The sequence below is a fragment of the Xenopus laevis genome, chromosome 3S, assembly GCF_017654675.1.
Source record: "Xenopus laevis strain J_2021 chromosome 3S, Xenopus_laevis_v10.1, whole genome shotgun sequence".
Taxonomy (NCBI): domain Eukaryota; kingdom Metazoa; phylum Chordata; class Amphibia; order Anura; family Pipidae; genus Xenopus; species Xenopus laevis.
The window spans coordinates 49,455,007-49,471,736 of NC_054376.1; the positions used below are offsets into that span (position 1 = coordinate 49,455,007).

The 16,730-nt window shown below is 39.5% G+C and overlaps 1 protein-coding gene across 2 annotated transcripts in view; it reads left to right on the forward strand.

Annotated features, from left to right (window-relative positions):
* The first annotated feature begins 8,074 nt into the window (after nucleotides 1–8,074).
* usp8.S (ubiquitin specific peptidase 8 S homeolog) overlaps nucleotides 8,075–16,730 on the forward strand; it is a 39,613-nt gene continuing 30,957 nt past the window's right edge. For both annotated transcript variants that reach the window (XM_018255399.2, XM_018255400.2), the window contains exons 1-5: nucleotides 8,075–8,230; nucleotides 13,104–13,331; nucleotides 14,196–14,340; nucleotides 15,509–15,594; nucleotides 16,375–16,504. In XM_018255399.2, coding sequence (XP_018110888.1) covers nucleotides 13,228–13,331; nucleotides 14,196–14,340; nucleotides 15,509–15,594; nucleotides 16,375–16,504 — 465 coding nt within the window. In that variant the 5' untranslated portion in view covers nucleotides 8,075–8,230; nucleotides 13,104–13,227. The remainder of the gene's footprint in view (nucleotides 8,231–13,103; nucleotides 13,332–14,195; nucleotides 14,341–15,508; nucleotides 15,595–16,374; nucleotides 16,505–16,730) is intronic.

The window sequence follows — 16,730 nt, forward strand, 5'->3', positions numbered from 1 at the left end:
TTTTCGTAGTTACAGGAAGGAAAGTAGGTTCTGGCGGAGGGATACAATGTACGAGGCGACGACGTAGCATGGCGCATGCGCGGAGGGGAATAGAACTAGTGGCGTTTCATGGAACTGTGGGTTCACTAATCGCGGAGCTGCCGGTTTCGTTACTATTAATCAATGTGCCAAGTGGGAATGGGGGTTGGCTATGTCTAAAACGTTCGGTAAAGCTACACATTTGTATCCTTTACTCTTTCTATTCAGGCCCTCTGTTATTTGCATTCTAGTCTCTTATTCTATTCAGTGCATGGTTGCTTGGCAAGTCAGTCCCTAGCAACCAGAGTGCTGAAATTGCAAACTGGAGAGCTGCTGAATAAAAAGCTGAACAACTAAAAAGCCACAAATAATAAAGAATAAAAAATTGCATATCATTCTCTGTATCATACAAAAGTGTAACCCAATGGTGAACACCCCCTTTAAATGATTTTGCAATTCATGCGTCCTAGCTGTATTTATATATATATATATATATATATATATATATATATATATATATATATATATACATTATCTTACATGTTCTGTATCATTTTACAGAGAATAAGAACTTACAGTACAATACTACAGTTTTGTTTTTTTAGTATAAAGCTTAATAAGTTTAAATGAAAGACATACAGGCTTCTGAGACACACATTTATAATATTTACCTGTAATGCCTTTTTAACTGCCTTCTTTAATGGGAATTGCGGACTGAAATTTCAGAGCTGAATATTTTGTTCAATAGATTCAATAATCAATTGATTAAGCAACAGAGTAATCAATGCATTCAATAATTATATTTTGCGGAATATATACAGTAATCTTTAAAAGGTTATTTACTCCAGATGTCTTCTTATTACCAGGTGATTCACACTGATGTTACCTTGATAGGTGTATTTGTCAGCATTATTGTTGCTATTTTGTCTGCTTTGGAAAATGTACCATTCATGCCAAATTGTTATGTCACCCCTTCACAGTGCTAGTGCATTGACCTGTCCTGTAGCACCACTGCTAACCCTTAAAGTGATACTGACACTAAAAAATGAATTTTAGCATATGAATGTACATTAAATGTTACCTATAAGTCATGTTGATCATTTTTTGCTGAGAGGTTTGTTTTTGTATATAATTGTTAGTTGAAGTTCCTAAGCCTGACTCTCTGACACTCTGACTTTGCCAACCTGACTGTCCCATCTCAGCCTGTTAGTTACAGTTTCTAATGCTAACGGACTCCTGCTGCACAAATATGGCAGCCCCCTCATACAGGAACATGGGGGATCAGACAGGTAATGTAAAAGCATCATGCAAATACTTTATGGCAAAGTTAGAAGTAGCTTGCAAAGCCAATAGATGTAAAAAAAAGTTTAATTTCAGGTGTCAGTATCTCTTTAAGTCAGTTTCCTCTTATGATAGTTATAATCAAAGAAACATGTTACATTGTTATTGTGTTTTTTTTTTTTTATACTGCTTCTAGTGATGTGCGGGTGGGTTTTCGTCGACTGCGGCACAAAGCTTGTGGGCTGCAACCTCTAGTGGCCCACTTCCTCCGGACACGCTCCTTTTTATATACTCGCATATCTGTGTGTCCCACCCCCTTCCTTGACATCACAGTGGGATGGGGCAGGTATATAAATAGGAGCGCTCAGTGGGTTAGGGTTGGGTCAGCTGCGGGTCGGGTTTTTCTCTACCCTCACATCACTAACTGCCCCTTTACATCATGTTCATATTTATGTGTGTTGTATTTTTGTACTGATTTGCATTTACTATTGCAGTGACTCCCTGTCTGATACTATTTATTTATTGTTCTGCTGTACAGTGCTTTGCCCTCAAGGAGCTCTTTATAAAAATATGCATACATGCTACGATAAGCCATTCTATTTTCTTCAGTGATGGTTAAAAATAAAATGTATTCTTGTGAACAATGTGCAAAATGATGCAATTTTTAGGAAATAAAATGGTTTTGTTACACAAAAAAAATAGTATTCTTTGTGGTAAAAAGCTTCAGCATTAAAACATAGGGTCCATGATCTGGGAGGGATGGGGTACATAGTTCAGTCCTGGAGTTAGCTATTCTTGAAATATGTATAGAAAAATTGAGCAGGCACTTCCAAGGGCCAATCTTCCAGGCAGACTTTTCAATTAAAAAGTATTTTATTTATTCCAATGCACTAGGACACAACCTAACGTGTTTTGTATTAGGTTGCCTATGATTAAGTATCCTATTGATACGAAACGCATTCGGTTGTGTCCTAGTGCACTGGAATAAATAAAATACTTTTTAATTGAAAAGTCTGCCTGGAAGATTGGTCTTTGGAAGTGCCTGCTCGATGCTTCTATACAGTTATCCGCTCCCTCCGCTGAAGTTCAGGGCGGTGCACCTGGACCCCTTCTCTAAACTGGTGAGTTCTTTACTTGAGACCTGAAAGATTTACTGCATTTACCTATTTGGGTTTGGGGAGATTTAGTCGCCTGGCAACTAATCGCCTCTTCTGCGGGGCGACAATCTACCCGAACTGCCTTCCGCCTGCTTGAATGAAGAATTGCCTGCGATAATGCACTTGCGGCGCTTTGATTTCCGAAGTTGTCTCACAAGGAAACTTCGGGCGACTTCGGAAATCGAAGCGCCACAAGTGCATTAGCGCAGGCGATTCTTCATTCAAGCAGGCAGAAGGCAGTTCGGGGAGATTGTCGCCCCGCAGAAGAGGAGATTAGTCGCCAGGCGACTAAATCTGCCCGTCTGCCCCAACCTTTAGTGTTCATGATCCTAATTCTTGAAATATGACCCAGTCAAATTGACCTTTGACATTGCCACTTTTCAGTATTGCCTGTAGGGGACTCTCTATACAAATGTAACCTCATAAACTTGCTGTTTCTTGATTTTTCTATTTCTCATCTTTATTCCCTTTTAACTTATTTTTCTTAATTTTGAGTTGAATTTATATGTATGTCTGTTTCAAAATAAAAATCCACTAAAAAAATGAAAATAAATGAGAATTGCCTTTTTTGTCACTTTGCTTGGTTAAAGGGGTGATCCAGCCTGCATAAACCAACCCTTTTATGTAATAGACACTTTGCCCAGGTGCCACCAATAACATGTAACCAGTAAATGCTTTCTGCTGGCTGATTGCTATTTGTGATCAGACCTGTAGCAAATGCTGCAACTTCCATTATATTACCCTATAAAAGTTTTAAAATCATAATAAAACTGTTAAAGTGTGAGGCTGAAACATACTGTGTAAATAAAGAACATGTATTTAGCATATGTATTACAGCCCAAGAGACACAATTGCTTTAAATTCTGTTGCAATCTTCCACTCAAACATGTAGAACTGCATAAAGCATCTGAAAAACTATGGCCGTTTAGGATGCATGCAATTTTTCATATGATATACACGTGTTGCTGGGTAAGGTGGGTCATATTTTGCTTTTCAAACATATTTATTGACGTGATTGTGGTCATAATTTTTCAAGGTGCCATCCAAACTCATTAAAAAATGGACTTCATTAATCACAGGTTGATTCAGTGAAAAGTGTATAAATCTTTTGGGCTATGGAAAAGTTAGTGATGGTGTACACATTTATTTCTAATGTTCTGTTAAATTTAATTCTGTTGCCAGTTAACATGTTTGCTATGATCTGGTGACTGGATAATTCTTGTCGATAACCTTCAAGTCTAAGAAATACAGTTTTCTATTCTACGATCACACTGGTATTGAACCCCGCCAGTGTTATATAAGTTAGATCTGATACATTCAGATGGAGATGTGAAATAGATAAACTTAGAACATATTTGGCTGCTTTGTCCAGTAATAACAGTTGACACAAATCTGAGACAGTAATAAGGGGGCAGGTAACAATAGCCCCTTTAATAATCCTACTACTACATCAGTTGGAAGCTGAGGGCTCTACTAATATGGAGCTACTTCTCCAGCTTTTAGTAGCAGTCAAAGCACTGGAGGAACAAACCTCCAAGTTGAGAAATTGTGCAAATTGTAAAGAAATAAATTAAATTAAGAAGGAGCTGAGAACTTCACTCCACAATAAAGTAAAATGACCATAAAGAGACAATGTTTTCAATTTTTCACCTTCTAAGGGCTCCTACTGACGAGCGGTTGAAGCTGCGCTCCCCTGCGTTCCGTTTTTCTGCGTTCAGCCGCAGGGGAGCGCAGGAATAGACGCATTAATCTTTTTTCAACGGGGCTGTATTTACACAGGCATGTGTAGGCGCCGAACACAGGTTGAGATGCAACATGCTGCATTTTTCCTGCGTTTGGCGCCTACACGAGCCTGTGTGAGTAGAGCCCCATTGAAAAAAGCTATTCCTGTGCTCCCCTGCGGCTAAACGCAGAAATACGGAACGCAGGGGAGCTTCACCGCTCGTCAGTGAAAGCAGCTCGGGGGGGGGGGGGTTGCAGACCCTGTAAACTGTTCTAAATTGATACATTTAGTTGATACATTTCTTATCTTTGTCCCTGCTGAACAAAAGCTCTGGATTTCATTACAGGCAGCTATTAGAAATGATACAATAGTTTATAATATTCCACAGATACTGCTGAGAAATGTATCAAATAAATGTTGCAAAATTGTAACCGTTTAGAGTGCACATGCCAGACTGAAAACCAGTGACAGGAACATTCAACTTTAAACTTAGATTTTGGGAAAACAGTAAAAAAAATAAACAGTGGAAAGTAATTGGAAAAAAAGTATTTATTTCTGGGGAACAATCTGAAAACAACTGAACTGAAAAAAGTGTTTGGAAAGTGAACAACCCTTTAAACTACTCCGGCCAAATCCACACTGACTTTTCCCCTCTGTTCATCAATACATTGTTCCAAAAATTCTTGTGCAGGAAAAAACTTGATAAAATTGTGAAAAAAATCCGAATCATACAAATTTATCAGATTTGTCAGCGAAAAACTGCAACTTTTTCCGGAACTCTTCAGATTATTGAACAAAACCAATCGCAGATCAGGATCGGACTTTAATAAATTGCAAAAAGATTTTGTATTTTTTTCTCCAAAATATATGTATTTTCCCCCTTTGAATTGTCGTGCAATTTTTTTGCGACTTTTTCCGCACAAGCTTTTTTTCGTTCCGATTTTTTAGTACATTTAAGGCCATTTGTGGTTGGCAGTTTAGTCAAATTTTCTTTATAATAAAAATCAGAAAAAAAAAAGTTTTAATAAATGCCCCTCTTAATAAGTATAAAGGGTTTTATAATGTTTATGTTTGTATATTGCATATCTGTAAGATCGTTAATTGAACGATCTGATTACAAAAAAGGTAGCCTTACACGGGCCAATAAAAGCTGCAGACAGACCGAGTCTTATGTAAATGGCCCTCTGACAGGCCTCCCCGATTGATATCTGGCCGAAAGTTGGCCAGTTGTCGATCAGACAGTACTAAAAATCCAGTCCAAATCTGTTTGTTAAAGGACCAGTAACATCAAAAAAAAATGTTCAAAAATTCGTTAGAGCACAACAAAAAATGAACACAGAGACAAATGAAACTTTTAAATAGCAAAGACTTTATTAAGAAATAACTTACAGAAAATCCACTTCCTGTCCTCTTCAGAAACGGCGAAAAGGCGACCATCCACACTGCAGCAATCGATTTCTTCTCCCTGGATATTCACTGACATCCTCCTCTCGTTGTGTCCAACAGCAGCTGGTTTGTTCCTGTGCTGGCGGCGATGAACTGACAGCAGCGAGTCCTCTCGCTTCCCTTCCACTGGCCTGGCCGTCTACAGTCTCCCAACGGCACACTTGTTCCTGCACTTTCACTGTGCATCGGCTTCCCTGCTCCGCTCTCCTCCCTCTCCGTCTCCCCTCCTCCCCAAGCTGCTGCCTTATCAATGGGCTGCTATAGACATCACGCGTTACTGTGAATATAAAATGTCTGGACTAGCCGGCAGTGCAGCATGCATGTGTATATTTTCAGCAGCAGTAGAGCCGATCCTGCCCAGACCCTAGGGAAGCAACTTCATGTACAATCAGCGCGCCAAGCCGCGTACTCATGTACAATCAGCGCGCCAAGCCGCGTACTTCCATTCCGACCTGGATCGAGTCTGGTTACTAGCTGCCCTTCTCTTCCTCCTCCCTCACTCACACCAGCGAGCGCCACGATCGGCTTTTGGGAAGGAAAGCTCAGGAGGCAGTGGCCGCGCTGTGGGAAATGCTGCCCCGGATTCCAATTCCAGCGCCGGGGAAGTGAAGGCAGAGCACGAGCAGAGATCCCAGACGCACAATCTGTCCCCTTCCCAGAGAGGAAGGGAAGCCGATGCACAGTGAAAGTGCAGGAACAAGTGTGCCGTTGGGAGACTGTAGACGGCCAGGCCAGTGGAAGGGAAGCGAGAGGACTCGCTGCTGTCAGTTCATCGCCGCCAGCACAGGAACAAACCAGCTGCTGTTGGACACAACGAGAGGAGGATGAATATCCAGGGAGAAGAAATCGATTGCTGCAGTGTGGATGGTCGCCTTTTCGCCGTTTCTGAAGAGGACAGGAAGTGGATTTTCTGTAAGTTATTTCTTAATAAAGTCTTTGCTATTTAAAAGTTTCATTTGTCTCTGTGTTCATTTTTTGTTGTGCTCTAACGAATTTTTGAACATTTTTTTTTGATGTTACTGGTCCTTTAATGCAGGGCCGTGATCTGACCATTACCTTTCGTTATGATCCGATCATTCGGACCAGGTTATGAATCGATCGTAGGGCCCACAATTGGATCAGCCCGATATCGCCCACCTGAAGATGGGCATATCAAGGAGAGATCCGCTTGTTTGGCGATCTCTTCAGCTTCTGACGAAGTGACCATTGTAGTCACGAAACGCGTAGAGCCATGCACTTCCCTGCCTTGCTCATTCATCTTTGAACTTTTGAATTTTTTAATTTCTTCGTGTTTTTAAATGACACAATAAACTTGGTTTTTACTTCTACATTGGTGCTCATCTACCCATTGAGCCAGCGGATGCGCCTTTCATTTCTCCTGTTTGCTTCAGCCCACGTGACCAGAGTGGATCGGTTCAGCTGGACAGAGGGTCAGTGCTCTCACCCTGCCTCGCGGTTGCCGTCGGTTTGTGCGCGTATGTTGATTTCTCCATGTATGGCCACCTATAGAGACTGGCCGCCAATGGGATGAGGACTGCAGAAACTAGCCGATGCAGTCCTCAATCGGCAACCTCTCCAATCGATATCTTGGCCAGATATTGATCAGGGAGACACGTCGGGAGCCCCCAGGCCCCATTCACTGGCAGATTGGGTTGCCACCCGGCCGGTTGATAGCAATGTTATTGGAAGGCCGGTATTTTTTCCAGAAAAGGTGGCAACCTTACTGGCAGATAATTGAATTGGTCTAAAGGACTGATCCTGGCCACCAACTATAGCCTGGTGTTTGGTCCTCTGGGGAAACTGCATTCCTCCAAGCAGTGAAGCAAAAACAAACAAAGTACAGGTATGGGACCTGTTATCCAGAATGCTCGGAACCTGGGGGTTTCCGGATAACGGATCTTTCCATAATATAGGTCTTCATGTCTTAAGTCTACTTTACATGTTTAAACATGAAATAAACCCAATAGGCTGGTTTTGCTTCCCATGAGGATTTTTTTTAAAAAATTTGGATTATTTGTATAAAATTGGAGTCTATGGGAGACAACCTTTCCGTAATTCTGAGCTTTCTCGATAAGGGATCCTATACCTGTATCAGCAAAGATAATTGTAAGGGGACCGAGTCCCCTGTTCGTCAGCTGAATGTTTCAGGGTGTGGCGGCGGCGGCGCTGTCCATCATTACTGTAATTGACATAATAGTCAATGAATATTGCACAAACCCTCTGTTTCCTTCTGATGAAAGCAGACGGCAACTAGGGGAAAAAAGTATTTTTTTTTTCAGTTTCCTGGTACAGAGTCGGAAATTACTTCTAAGTATATGGGAACTGAGGCGGGAAACCAATAGTAAATAATACAGTGGTTTTTTTTTTCTTTTATTGCTTTTTAACAGAAGTACAATTTGAGAGCAGCTTCCGCCTGTGTAACGCCGAGTTACGCTAACTCGTCACTCCCACTAGGCGGCTCTGTGGTACGTCACGGCCCTTACCTGTAGTCATGAGACTAGTCTCGCGTGATGAGACTTATGGCGATGGGACTGTATGCACTCTAGCAACTGCCCTCTTTTCGGAAGTCTTCTGCTTACTGACAGCGGGGAGCCCTATAATCCAAGTAAGTGCAGCACAGCCCCCTCCTTAACACCCATAACTCATCACTGTCCCCCTCTGATAGGGGCTTTTATAGAGCCATCCAGTTTTAAGGTGACGGGGCCATGTCAATGACGTGGGTTTGTTTTTCCTCTAGAAAGTTTTGAGATACATATATGTATGTGTATCTGATGTTCACTCGTTAATAAAGCGACTACCTCACGTTGAAAACAGTGGGAGACCGTGGGTAGCAGTAGCCATTTATGACAACCTTAAGCTGTTTCAATTTGAATAAGCAGTAATAGAACAGAGGCACACACGTAGCGATTGCAGGCGGAAGGACCAATGAATCCAATGATAAAGGCGACTGTCATTTGTTAATAGGAAGTGGTTACGAGCTGTCAATTATATGGGCAACAGAATGCCTGCAATCACTATAGGCCCCTTAAAGGAGACCCCTCACCCGAAAAAATGATTCCAAATCCTATTTTATCAAGTTAAGGTGGCCATACACGGGCCGATAAAAGCTGCCGACAGACCGAGTCGGCAGCTTATTGGCCTGTGTACGGGGCCCCCGACGGGCTTCCCTGATCGAGATCGGCCAGATCTCGATCGGATGGGACTAAAAATCCCGCCGGATCGCGGCCGCATCTGGTCGTTGATGCGGTCCCGCGATCCGACCGCCCGTTCGCTAGGATCCGATTGTTGGGCCCTAGAGCCCACGATCGGATCAGCCCGATGTTGCCCACCTTGAGTGGGCATATCGGAGGGAGATCCGCTCGTTTGGCGACATCGCCAAACGAGCGGATCTCTCCATGTATGGCCACCTTTACTCAAGTATAATAAACTTTAATTACACTATAAACATTATTTGAATCTTGTTTGCGAATTCCTAATTATAGCAAGCAGGCAGAAGCCATTTTGTGGACACTGTTATTAAGACAAGCCTTGTCTCATCTCAGAATCTTGTTTGTGCGCCAGAACGGGGGACAATTTACAATTAAATGGTAAAGAGAGAGGTGGAATGTGTGGAGAGCAGTGACATCTAGGAATTGATGAAAGGAAAGTGAAAGTAATTGTCTGCCCCGCCTCTATGCCTAAATAGAGGAGAGGCAGGCTATATTTGATTGACAGCTGAGATTGTTAAATGAGTTTACAATAGCTATGAATTGTATAATAAAAGAAGAATTTGGATTTTATGTTTAATTTGAAAAGGACTTTTATTATACAGATTTTTATGTCTGGGTGACGGGTCCCCTTTTAACTCAGGTTATGATAACCTGAGTTTAAAGTGGGCCTGTTATTAAAGCTCAATAGAGGAAAACAAACAGATAACCGTTATAACCGTGGGCAGCAGTGTAACAAATGTAACTAAATACATGTAATAAATCAGGTCCCCTTTGTCTGTTCCGACAGGCATGAATAGGATGTCTGTCATTGAGCTCATGAGGTGGATTTTCTACCAGAAGGACACCCCTAGGCCCACTGCCATTTGTCGCCCCCATCCCTATCCCTTTATTTGCACAAATTTTCACCATTGGGACCGGAGCAATGGGGACTGGCACACTGAAAATTTTAAAAGCTATCATTTCTCCTGTGCATCCCCAGTGTTTCCTAACCAATGTAGGTGTGGTTGGGCAGCATGCCGCCCCCCACCTTAGGCCTGGGCCACAAATCCAGGCCTCAACACCCCCAGCAGCCATAAGGTGCTACAGCTACATTGGTGCATTCATTAATGCACCTCCATTAAATTTACTAGTGCATCGTTTCATGGTGCTACCCTATTCATATGCATCCTTATAAGTGTTTGTTTCTCCATTTATTGCAAACAAATATTTATCAACAACAACAACAATCTTGTTTTGCTGTATATATGAAAAGTTAAGTTCTACTTAAAAGGGCAGTTCACCTTTAAATTAACTTTTAGTAGGATGTAGAGAGTGATTCTAAGTCAATTTGTAATTTGATTTCATTTCTTTTATTCTTTGATTTATTTAGCTTTTTATTCAGGAGCTCTCCAGTTTGCAATTTTGATAAACTGGTTGCTAGGGTCCAAATGACCCCAGCAACCGTGCATTGATTTGAATAAGAGGCTGAAATATGAATAGGACAGGATCTAAGTAGAAAGATGAGTTATAAAAAGTAGCAATAACAATAAATGTGTAGCCTTACAGATATTTTTTTTAATGGGGCCACTGACCCTAAAGGAGAACTAAAGCTTAACTAAAGAAGTAGGCTAGAAATGTGTATGTACCAGCCCAAGGCAACCACATCCCTTTGGCAGTAAAGATCTGTGTCTCCAAAGATGCCCCAGTAGCTCCCCATCTTCTTTTCTGCTGATTCACTGCACATGCTCTGTGCTGCTGTCACTTACAGAGCTTAGGGACCCACTCGCAATACAATGTGTGTGTATATATATATATATATATATATATATATATATATATATATATATATATATATATATATATAGAGAGAGAATAAGGCGATTAGTAATTAATACAGATAATTACTACATGACAGCACAGAAATCAGAAATCAACTAGCATCAGAATGTAATCATCAGCTTATATTACAGGCCAACGACCCCTAAGTTTAGCTTCTTAACAGCTGCTCAGATCCCACTGAGCATCTGAGTTTCACAGACACTTTCCAAGATGGAGACCTCCTATGACAAGTTTGAAGTCCTAGATCACTGCTGCTATTAAGAAGCTGAAACTTTAGGCTGGTGCATTAAATAATGTATATAAAAATTACATTTTTAGCCACATTATTTTTTAGGGTTTAGTTCTTTAATTTGAAAGCTGGAAAGAGTCAGAAGTATAAGGCAAATAATTAAAAATAATAATAATTAAATATTATTAAATAATAATTAAAATTGACTGTTCTATAACATGCTAAAAGTTAACTTGATGGTGAACAATCCCTTTAACTGCTAAGCTATTCCAAATACAATGGAAAATTTATGTGTATGAGGCCTTTTATATTGTTTGGTCTTACGGGACTGGCTAAACTAATAAACCAAGAAAAAAGGAAATTCACAGTTTAGAGTGCGGGGAAGTTACGATGAGTTACTGAATAACAAACAGGCTGTAGCTAGCAAAAATGGCAAAGTTATGGTGGCCATAGACTCAAAGATCCGCTCGTTTGGCGACATCGCCAAACGAGCGGATCTTTCCCCGATATGCCACTAACGGCATGGCTATATCGGGGGTAATTCAAACGTTCGCCGTATGGCTGAACAATCGAATTACGATACGCCAAGGGGCTCCGACAGGTCGGTCGGTTAAAAATCAAGCCTTCCCGATCGATATCGTGGCAAGGTATCGATCGGAAAGACCAGTCGGAAGCCCCCATACACGGGCAGATAAGCTGTCAAATCGGTCCAAACGACCAATATCGGCAGCTTTATCTGCCCGTGTATGGCCACCTTTAGTCTTAGTTTCGAAATATTGCTTCTGGATTGAATTGACTTCATTGATATTGTTAGTGCGGGGTTAATGCTAATTCAATTCACGTGTGAGCTAAGCAGTGACGCACATTGCTCTTTCAGTTTCAAGTATGCAGAGTTAAGAGTGGCACTTCTGCTGTACAATGAGTAACTTCCACCCAGTCTTTTCAAGAATACACTATTAGTTACCAGAATTAGGAAGAAAATGTATCCTGCACCCATCATGCAACCTCACTGCAGGCAGAGGGGAGCAGCAGAGAACTGTAATGGAGTAACGACAGGCAGGCAACTGAAAATCTTTAAATATACAAATAATCCGTTTTTCTAGTTGGACATTTGACTTTTGTGCGCAGTTATTTTCTGTCCTCTGCACGTGAAACCCGTATGATCTATATTGAATCCCAGTTTGGACAAGTCCATGCGTGTAGCCAAATTTGTGTCATATTTATCTGTTCTAACAAGAGGATAGTACTGTGTATGGCCTGGTCATGCAGATTCATGAAGAAATAATTTTTGTGTTGATACAATTTTCTAAATGTTGGGGCGTTCTCAGTTAGTTAGAAACAGAAAAACAGTTTGGCAGAAATGCAATTTTACCACTTAAAACATTTTCTAAATCTAAAATTCAGTCTGGATCTCAGAATCCTAATGGTTGTCCATGATTGTGATTGTCTGCTAATAGAATGGATGGCAATAGGAGGTTTGAAACACAGAACAAGCTCAAAAACTTGGTTATGTTGTACCATCACTCCATGTTCTGTTAAGTAATGATTGTACAATAGGAGTTTTGGAGCAGCCTCCAGGATCATGTTCTTTCATTGTGCTTCAGGGTCCTTTGAGCAATGGCGTTTCTGTTGTATCCTCTTGTACTTTTCACAGGATAGTTGGGGCTCGAGGGCAGCTTTGGGGAGCTTTTAGCTGCTTAGATTTCGTGTGCAGCTTCTTTTCACTGATACAGACACGTTCCCATTTTTAAAGGAACGTGTCAGTATCACTAAGGGGCAGATTTATCAAGGGTCGAAGTGAAGTAAAATAGTTCGAATATTCGATAATCGAAGTACTGTCTCTTTAAAAAAAACTTCGACTTCAATAGTTCGCCAAATTAAACCTGCCGAAGTGCTATGTTAGCCTATGGGGGCATTCTAATGCATTTTTTAACGTTTTTGGAAGTCAAAGTAAAATCATTTGATCGATCGCTAAAATCATTCGATCATTCGGTTTTACTTTGACCGCAGGAATCCCAAATTCGATGAAAAAAAACTTCGATTTTCAAAGTCGAAGTATTTTAATTCGATGGTCGAATTTCGAAGTATTTTTAACTTCGAAATTCGACCCTTGATAAATCTGCCCCTAAGTGAGACACTATTTGTTGCCAAACTGCATGATCTCATAAGTGAGGTATGTGTTTATATATAAACATGTGAAAACCTTCTACATTTTTTTGCAGGTCTTTATTTTGTTTAGTCCTACATTTGTTCACCTATAATGCTTGTAAATGTTCCATAAAGGAATAATTTAACACCAAGAAAAGCTGTTTATTGATAAAGAGAAAGGGGAATTTGCAGCTCGTCATGCCTACAGTATCGGCACTTCCCAGAGAACTGTATCTCTCTAGCTCTCTATCAGATCTTAAGAAGAAAGCTGAAGTAAAGCCTGACAAGACTAGCACTAAAAGGTATTTTATCTTTCCCTTTTATTTGCATAGCAATGTCTCAGAATTCTAGGATTACTTAATTCTTTGTTAGCCATATAATTATACCATGTATTTTGTTCCTATATTTAAAGGAATAATGCATCCTTTTTATCCTATAAACCCTATTTAATATGGTTTATATTTACTTCAGTAAAAAGTATTGTCTTAAGTTATTCTGCACTGAGGATTTATTTATCTCCTGTTGTGTTGATTTCAAGAAATGCAGCCATGATTGCTCTTTCAAGCTCTCGAATCAAGCTCTCGAATGACTGATGAAATGTGCTTAAATGCTGTATAAAATCAGTAAGAATGAATGATGGCTTGAATCTAAAATGGGTGCATACCCTTATTTTATTATAAATTACATAGAAATCTCATCATGTTGTATCATTTAAACCCAAAACTATTCTGTATACTTTTTGCTGTGTATAATTTGTTGAGAGTCTATTTTATTTTGGAAGTGTTTGATTATTGATTTATTCTTTTGTTCCAGGGCATTCCCTTTTTTCAGTTTTTATGTAGGGCTAGTCAATATGTTTATGGCATGATCTACATATTTTATAGTGTACCATATGAGGGCATAGTTTGGGGGCGCAAGTTACCCTTTTTTGTTTATTACTGCTAAGACACATTTACTGCCTGTGTAGAATTTTATCTTTGTAATACTTAAATACAAATATAGAGCAGGAATATTTAGAGCACAGAATACATTATTTCACATGGTTTTATTTTAGCATGTTTTAAGTTTCTTGAAAAACACTATACTATACTTTTTTTACATTATAATAAGTGTTTAATTGTTTGATAACTGTAAATGATTCTAATTTGTGTATCTTCTCTCTAAAGCTATGTTTCCTCTGCTTGTAAAATATTTCAAAAAGCAGAAGAGTGCAGACTGGAAGGAGATGAAGAAAAAGCCTATGTCTTGTATATGAAATATTTATTTGTGTTTGAACTGCTTAAAAAAAGATCAGATTTCAAGCAAAACCAGGTAGTGTCCATTTTAATTTATGTGACAGTAAATTTTATACTACTGTGTCTTAGGATGCACCATATCCCTTATTTAGGGATTTGGCCAAGTTCCAAGCCAGATCAATACCTGATGTGAATACTGTAATTTAATATAAAGCAAAGAATTGCATAATTAATAAATAAAAATTGTCAAATTCAGGTGCCCAGATCTTTAAAGGGACATGATTTTGTGTTGATCCAAATTGAATCTCAACCAAAAACTGTTTGGTTTTTGGATGATTTGGTGCCAGCCATCAATTCCTTTGTAGTCATTTTCATTATAAAGTGCCTCTAAATCATTGTTTTTAATGCCATTCTTATTTTCAAATAGAAATATTAATATGCAGGAGCAATATAGCCTCTGTGTTTCTGAGAGGCAGCCTTCTCAGTGCTGCTTACCTTTTACACTTCAGGTCGGAGGGGGTGGCTGCTTCACTAGTGCAAAGAGGGTGGTTTTGCTTTTTGCTACCTCCAGTAACATGCGGAGCCTGCAGCTTGCCTCATGGCAGCATTTGCCCTTGTTAATATTTATAATACTGATAGATACTAATTGTTTTCACAGGCCTACTTGTATAGACCTTGGATGGCCATTCCTATACATAGATGTACAGATACTGGCAGCTACTTTTGTCCAACTTGATAGCACCCATTGCCTGTATTTAAACATATTCTGCTGGCAGTGGTTTTATTATTTGATTTAACCCCCAAAGTAATAGGTTCTACCAGGTTGATTCCCCAGTTGTACTTTTTGACCACCAGAGCAGTGATTGAATCATTTTGGATGCCAATCCAGCCTTGTCCCAACAAACTTTACCAGCTTTTCCAAAATATATCTGCCTGAGCCTCACTCGGATATCTGTCAGGTAGCTTATCATTCTGCCGCATAAGCTGTAAGCTCACTCAAGAAATCGGACTACTGATATTTGAAATTTCAATATTAAATACAACAAATTAAACCTAATGAAAAATTTAATAATTAATTATTTGCCGTCAGTTTTTCAAAGCTCAAATATTACATTAAATTAAGGGTTCATGTATTTGGCACAGGAGTGCATTCCGTGCATTTCTAAGTAGAATGAACTTTTGGATGTTATTTTACATAATTTACTTGCATAGTGGTACTCATAATTAGTCTGCTTCAATTATAGGACTATTATAAGTCCTTACTTGGTCCCTCCACTATCTTAAAGTCTGTTGAAGAAGCTGAAAAACTCACAGAAAGCCTTAAAAATAGGTAAGTAATAAAGGGTTTCTTTTGTTAATGAAATGTCATTTTTTTCAAATTTCAATGCTGTTATTAAAGCTGCAAGCTAGAAGCATGCAGGTACGGGTATGGGATCTGTTATCCGGAATCCCATTATCCAGAAACCCCCGAATTACGGAAAGACAGTCTCCCATAGACTCCATTTTAATCAAATAATCCAAATTTTTTAAAATGATTTCCTTTTACTCTGTAATAATAAAACTACTTTGTACTTGAGCCAAACTAAGATATAATTAATCCTTATTAGAAACAAAAGCATATTGGATTTATTTAATGTTTACATGATTTTCTAGTAGAAATTAGCTATAAAGATGCAAATTTCTGAAAGATCTGTTGTCCAAAAAAAAAAAAACCCCAGGTCCCCAAGCATTCTGGATAACGGGTCCACTACCTGTACTTTCTCTGCTCTCTCAATAACCCAGAAATAGGTTAGCATATGCAGGAACAAAACACTCCCTCATGGCAATGCTATTAGCATCCCAAAAGAAAAATTTCCTGTGTACTATAGTAGCTTTAAATCTTCAGTCCTTCAGACACTGGATTTCTTTTGAGGGCAATTTGTTCATAGGAGTTCCCTATTCAGATCCCTATGTTCTGTATAAAACATTATTATTTTCAGGCAAAAGCAACACATTCTCTCTTTTTGCCTCTCCTGGTAAAATGCCATTTATTCAGGATCACATCATAAATAGTTTTTTCCGTTATGTTAAATATGCATGTATATAATGTCCTCGTTGTATGTTGACATAGATATGAAGAAGCTGAAGTACGGAAAAAAATAGAGGACATGGAAAGGCAAGACCTGAAGAAAAAGGAGGGAAAACTATTTCCCAAAGAGTTTCCTGAAGATATACCCAGTCAGCTTAATAAAAATGAGACGGTAAAGCTTCAATAGCTTTAGTTGTACATTTCATGCTACAAAAACTCTCCAAACTGACCTCCTAAAATTTAGGCCAGTCCAGTGATGTATGGAACTATTGCTCATTCTGGAGCTGTATAGGCTGCTCTGGCATCTTGTGCCAATCAACCCACTATCATGTTCACCCCTACATGGAAATTCCTGACTAGTTTTAAGCATTTTATGAGCAGTAACTATAATCTCTTTT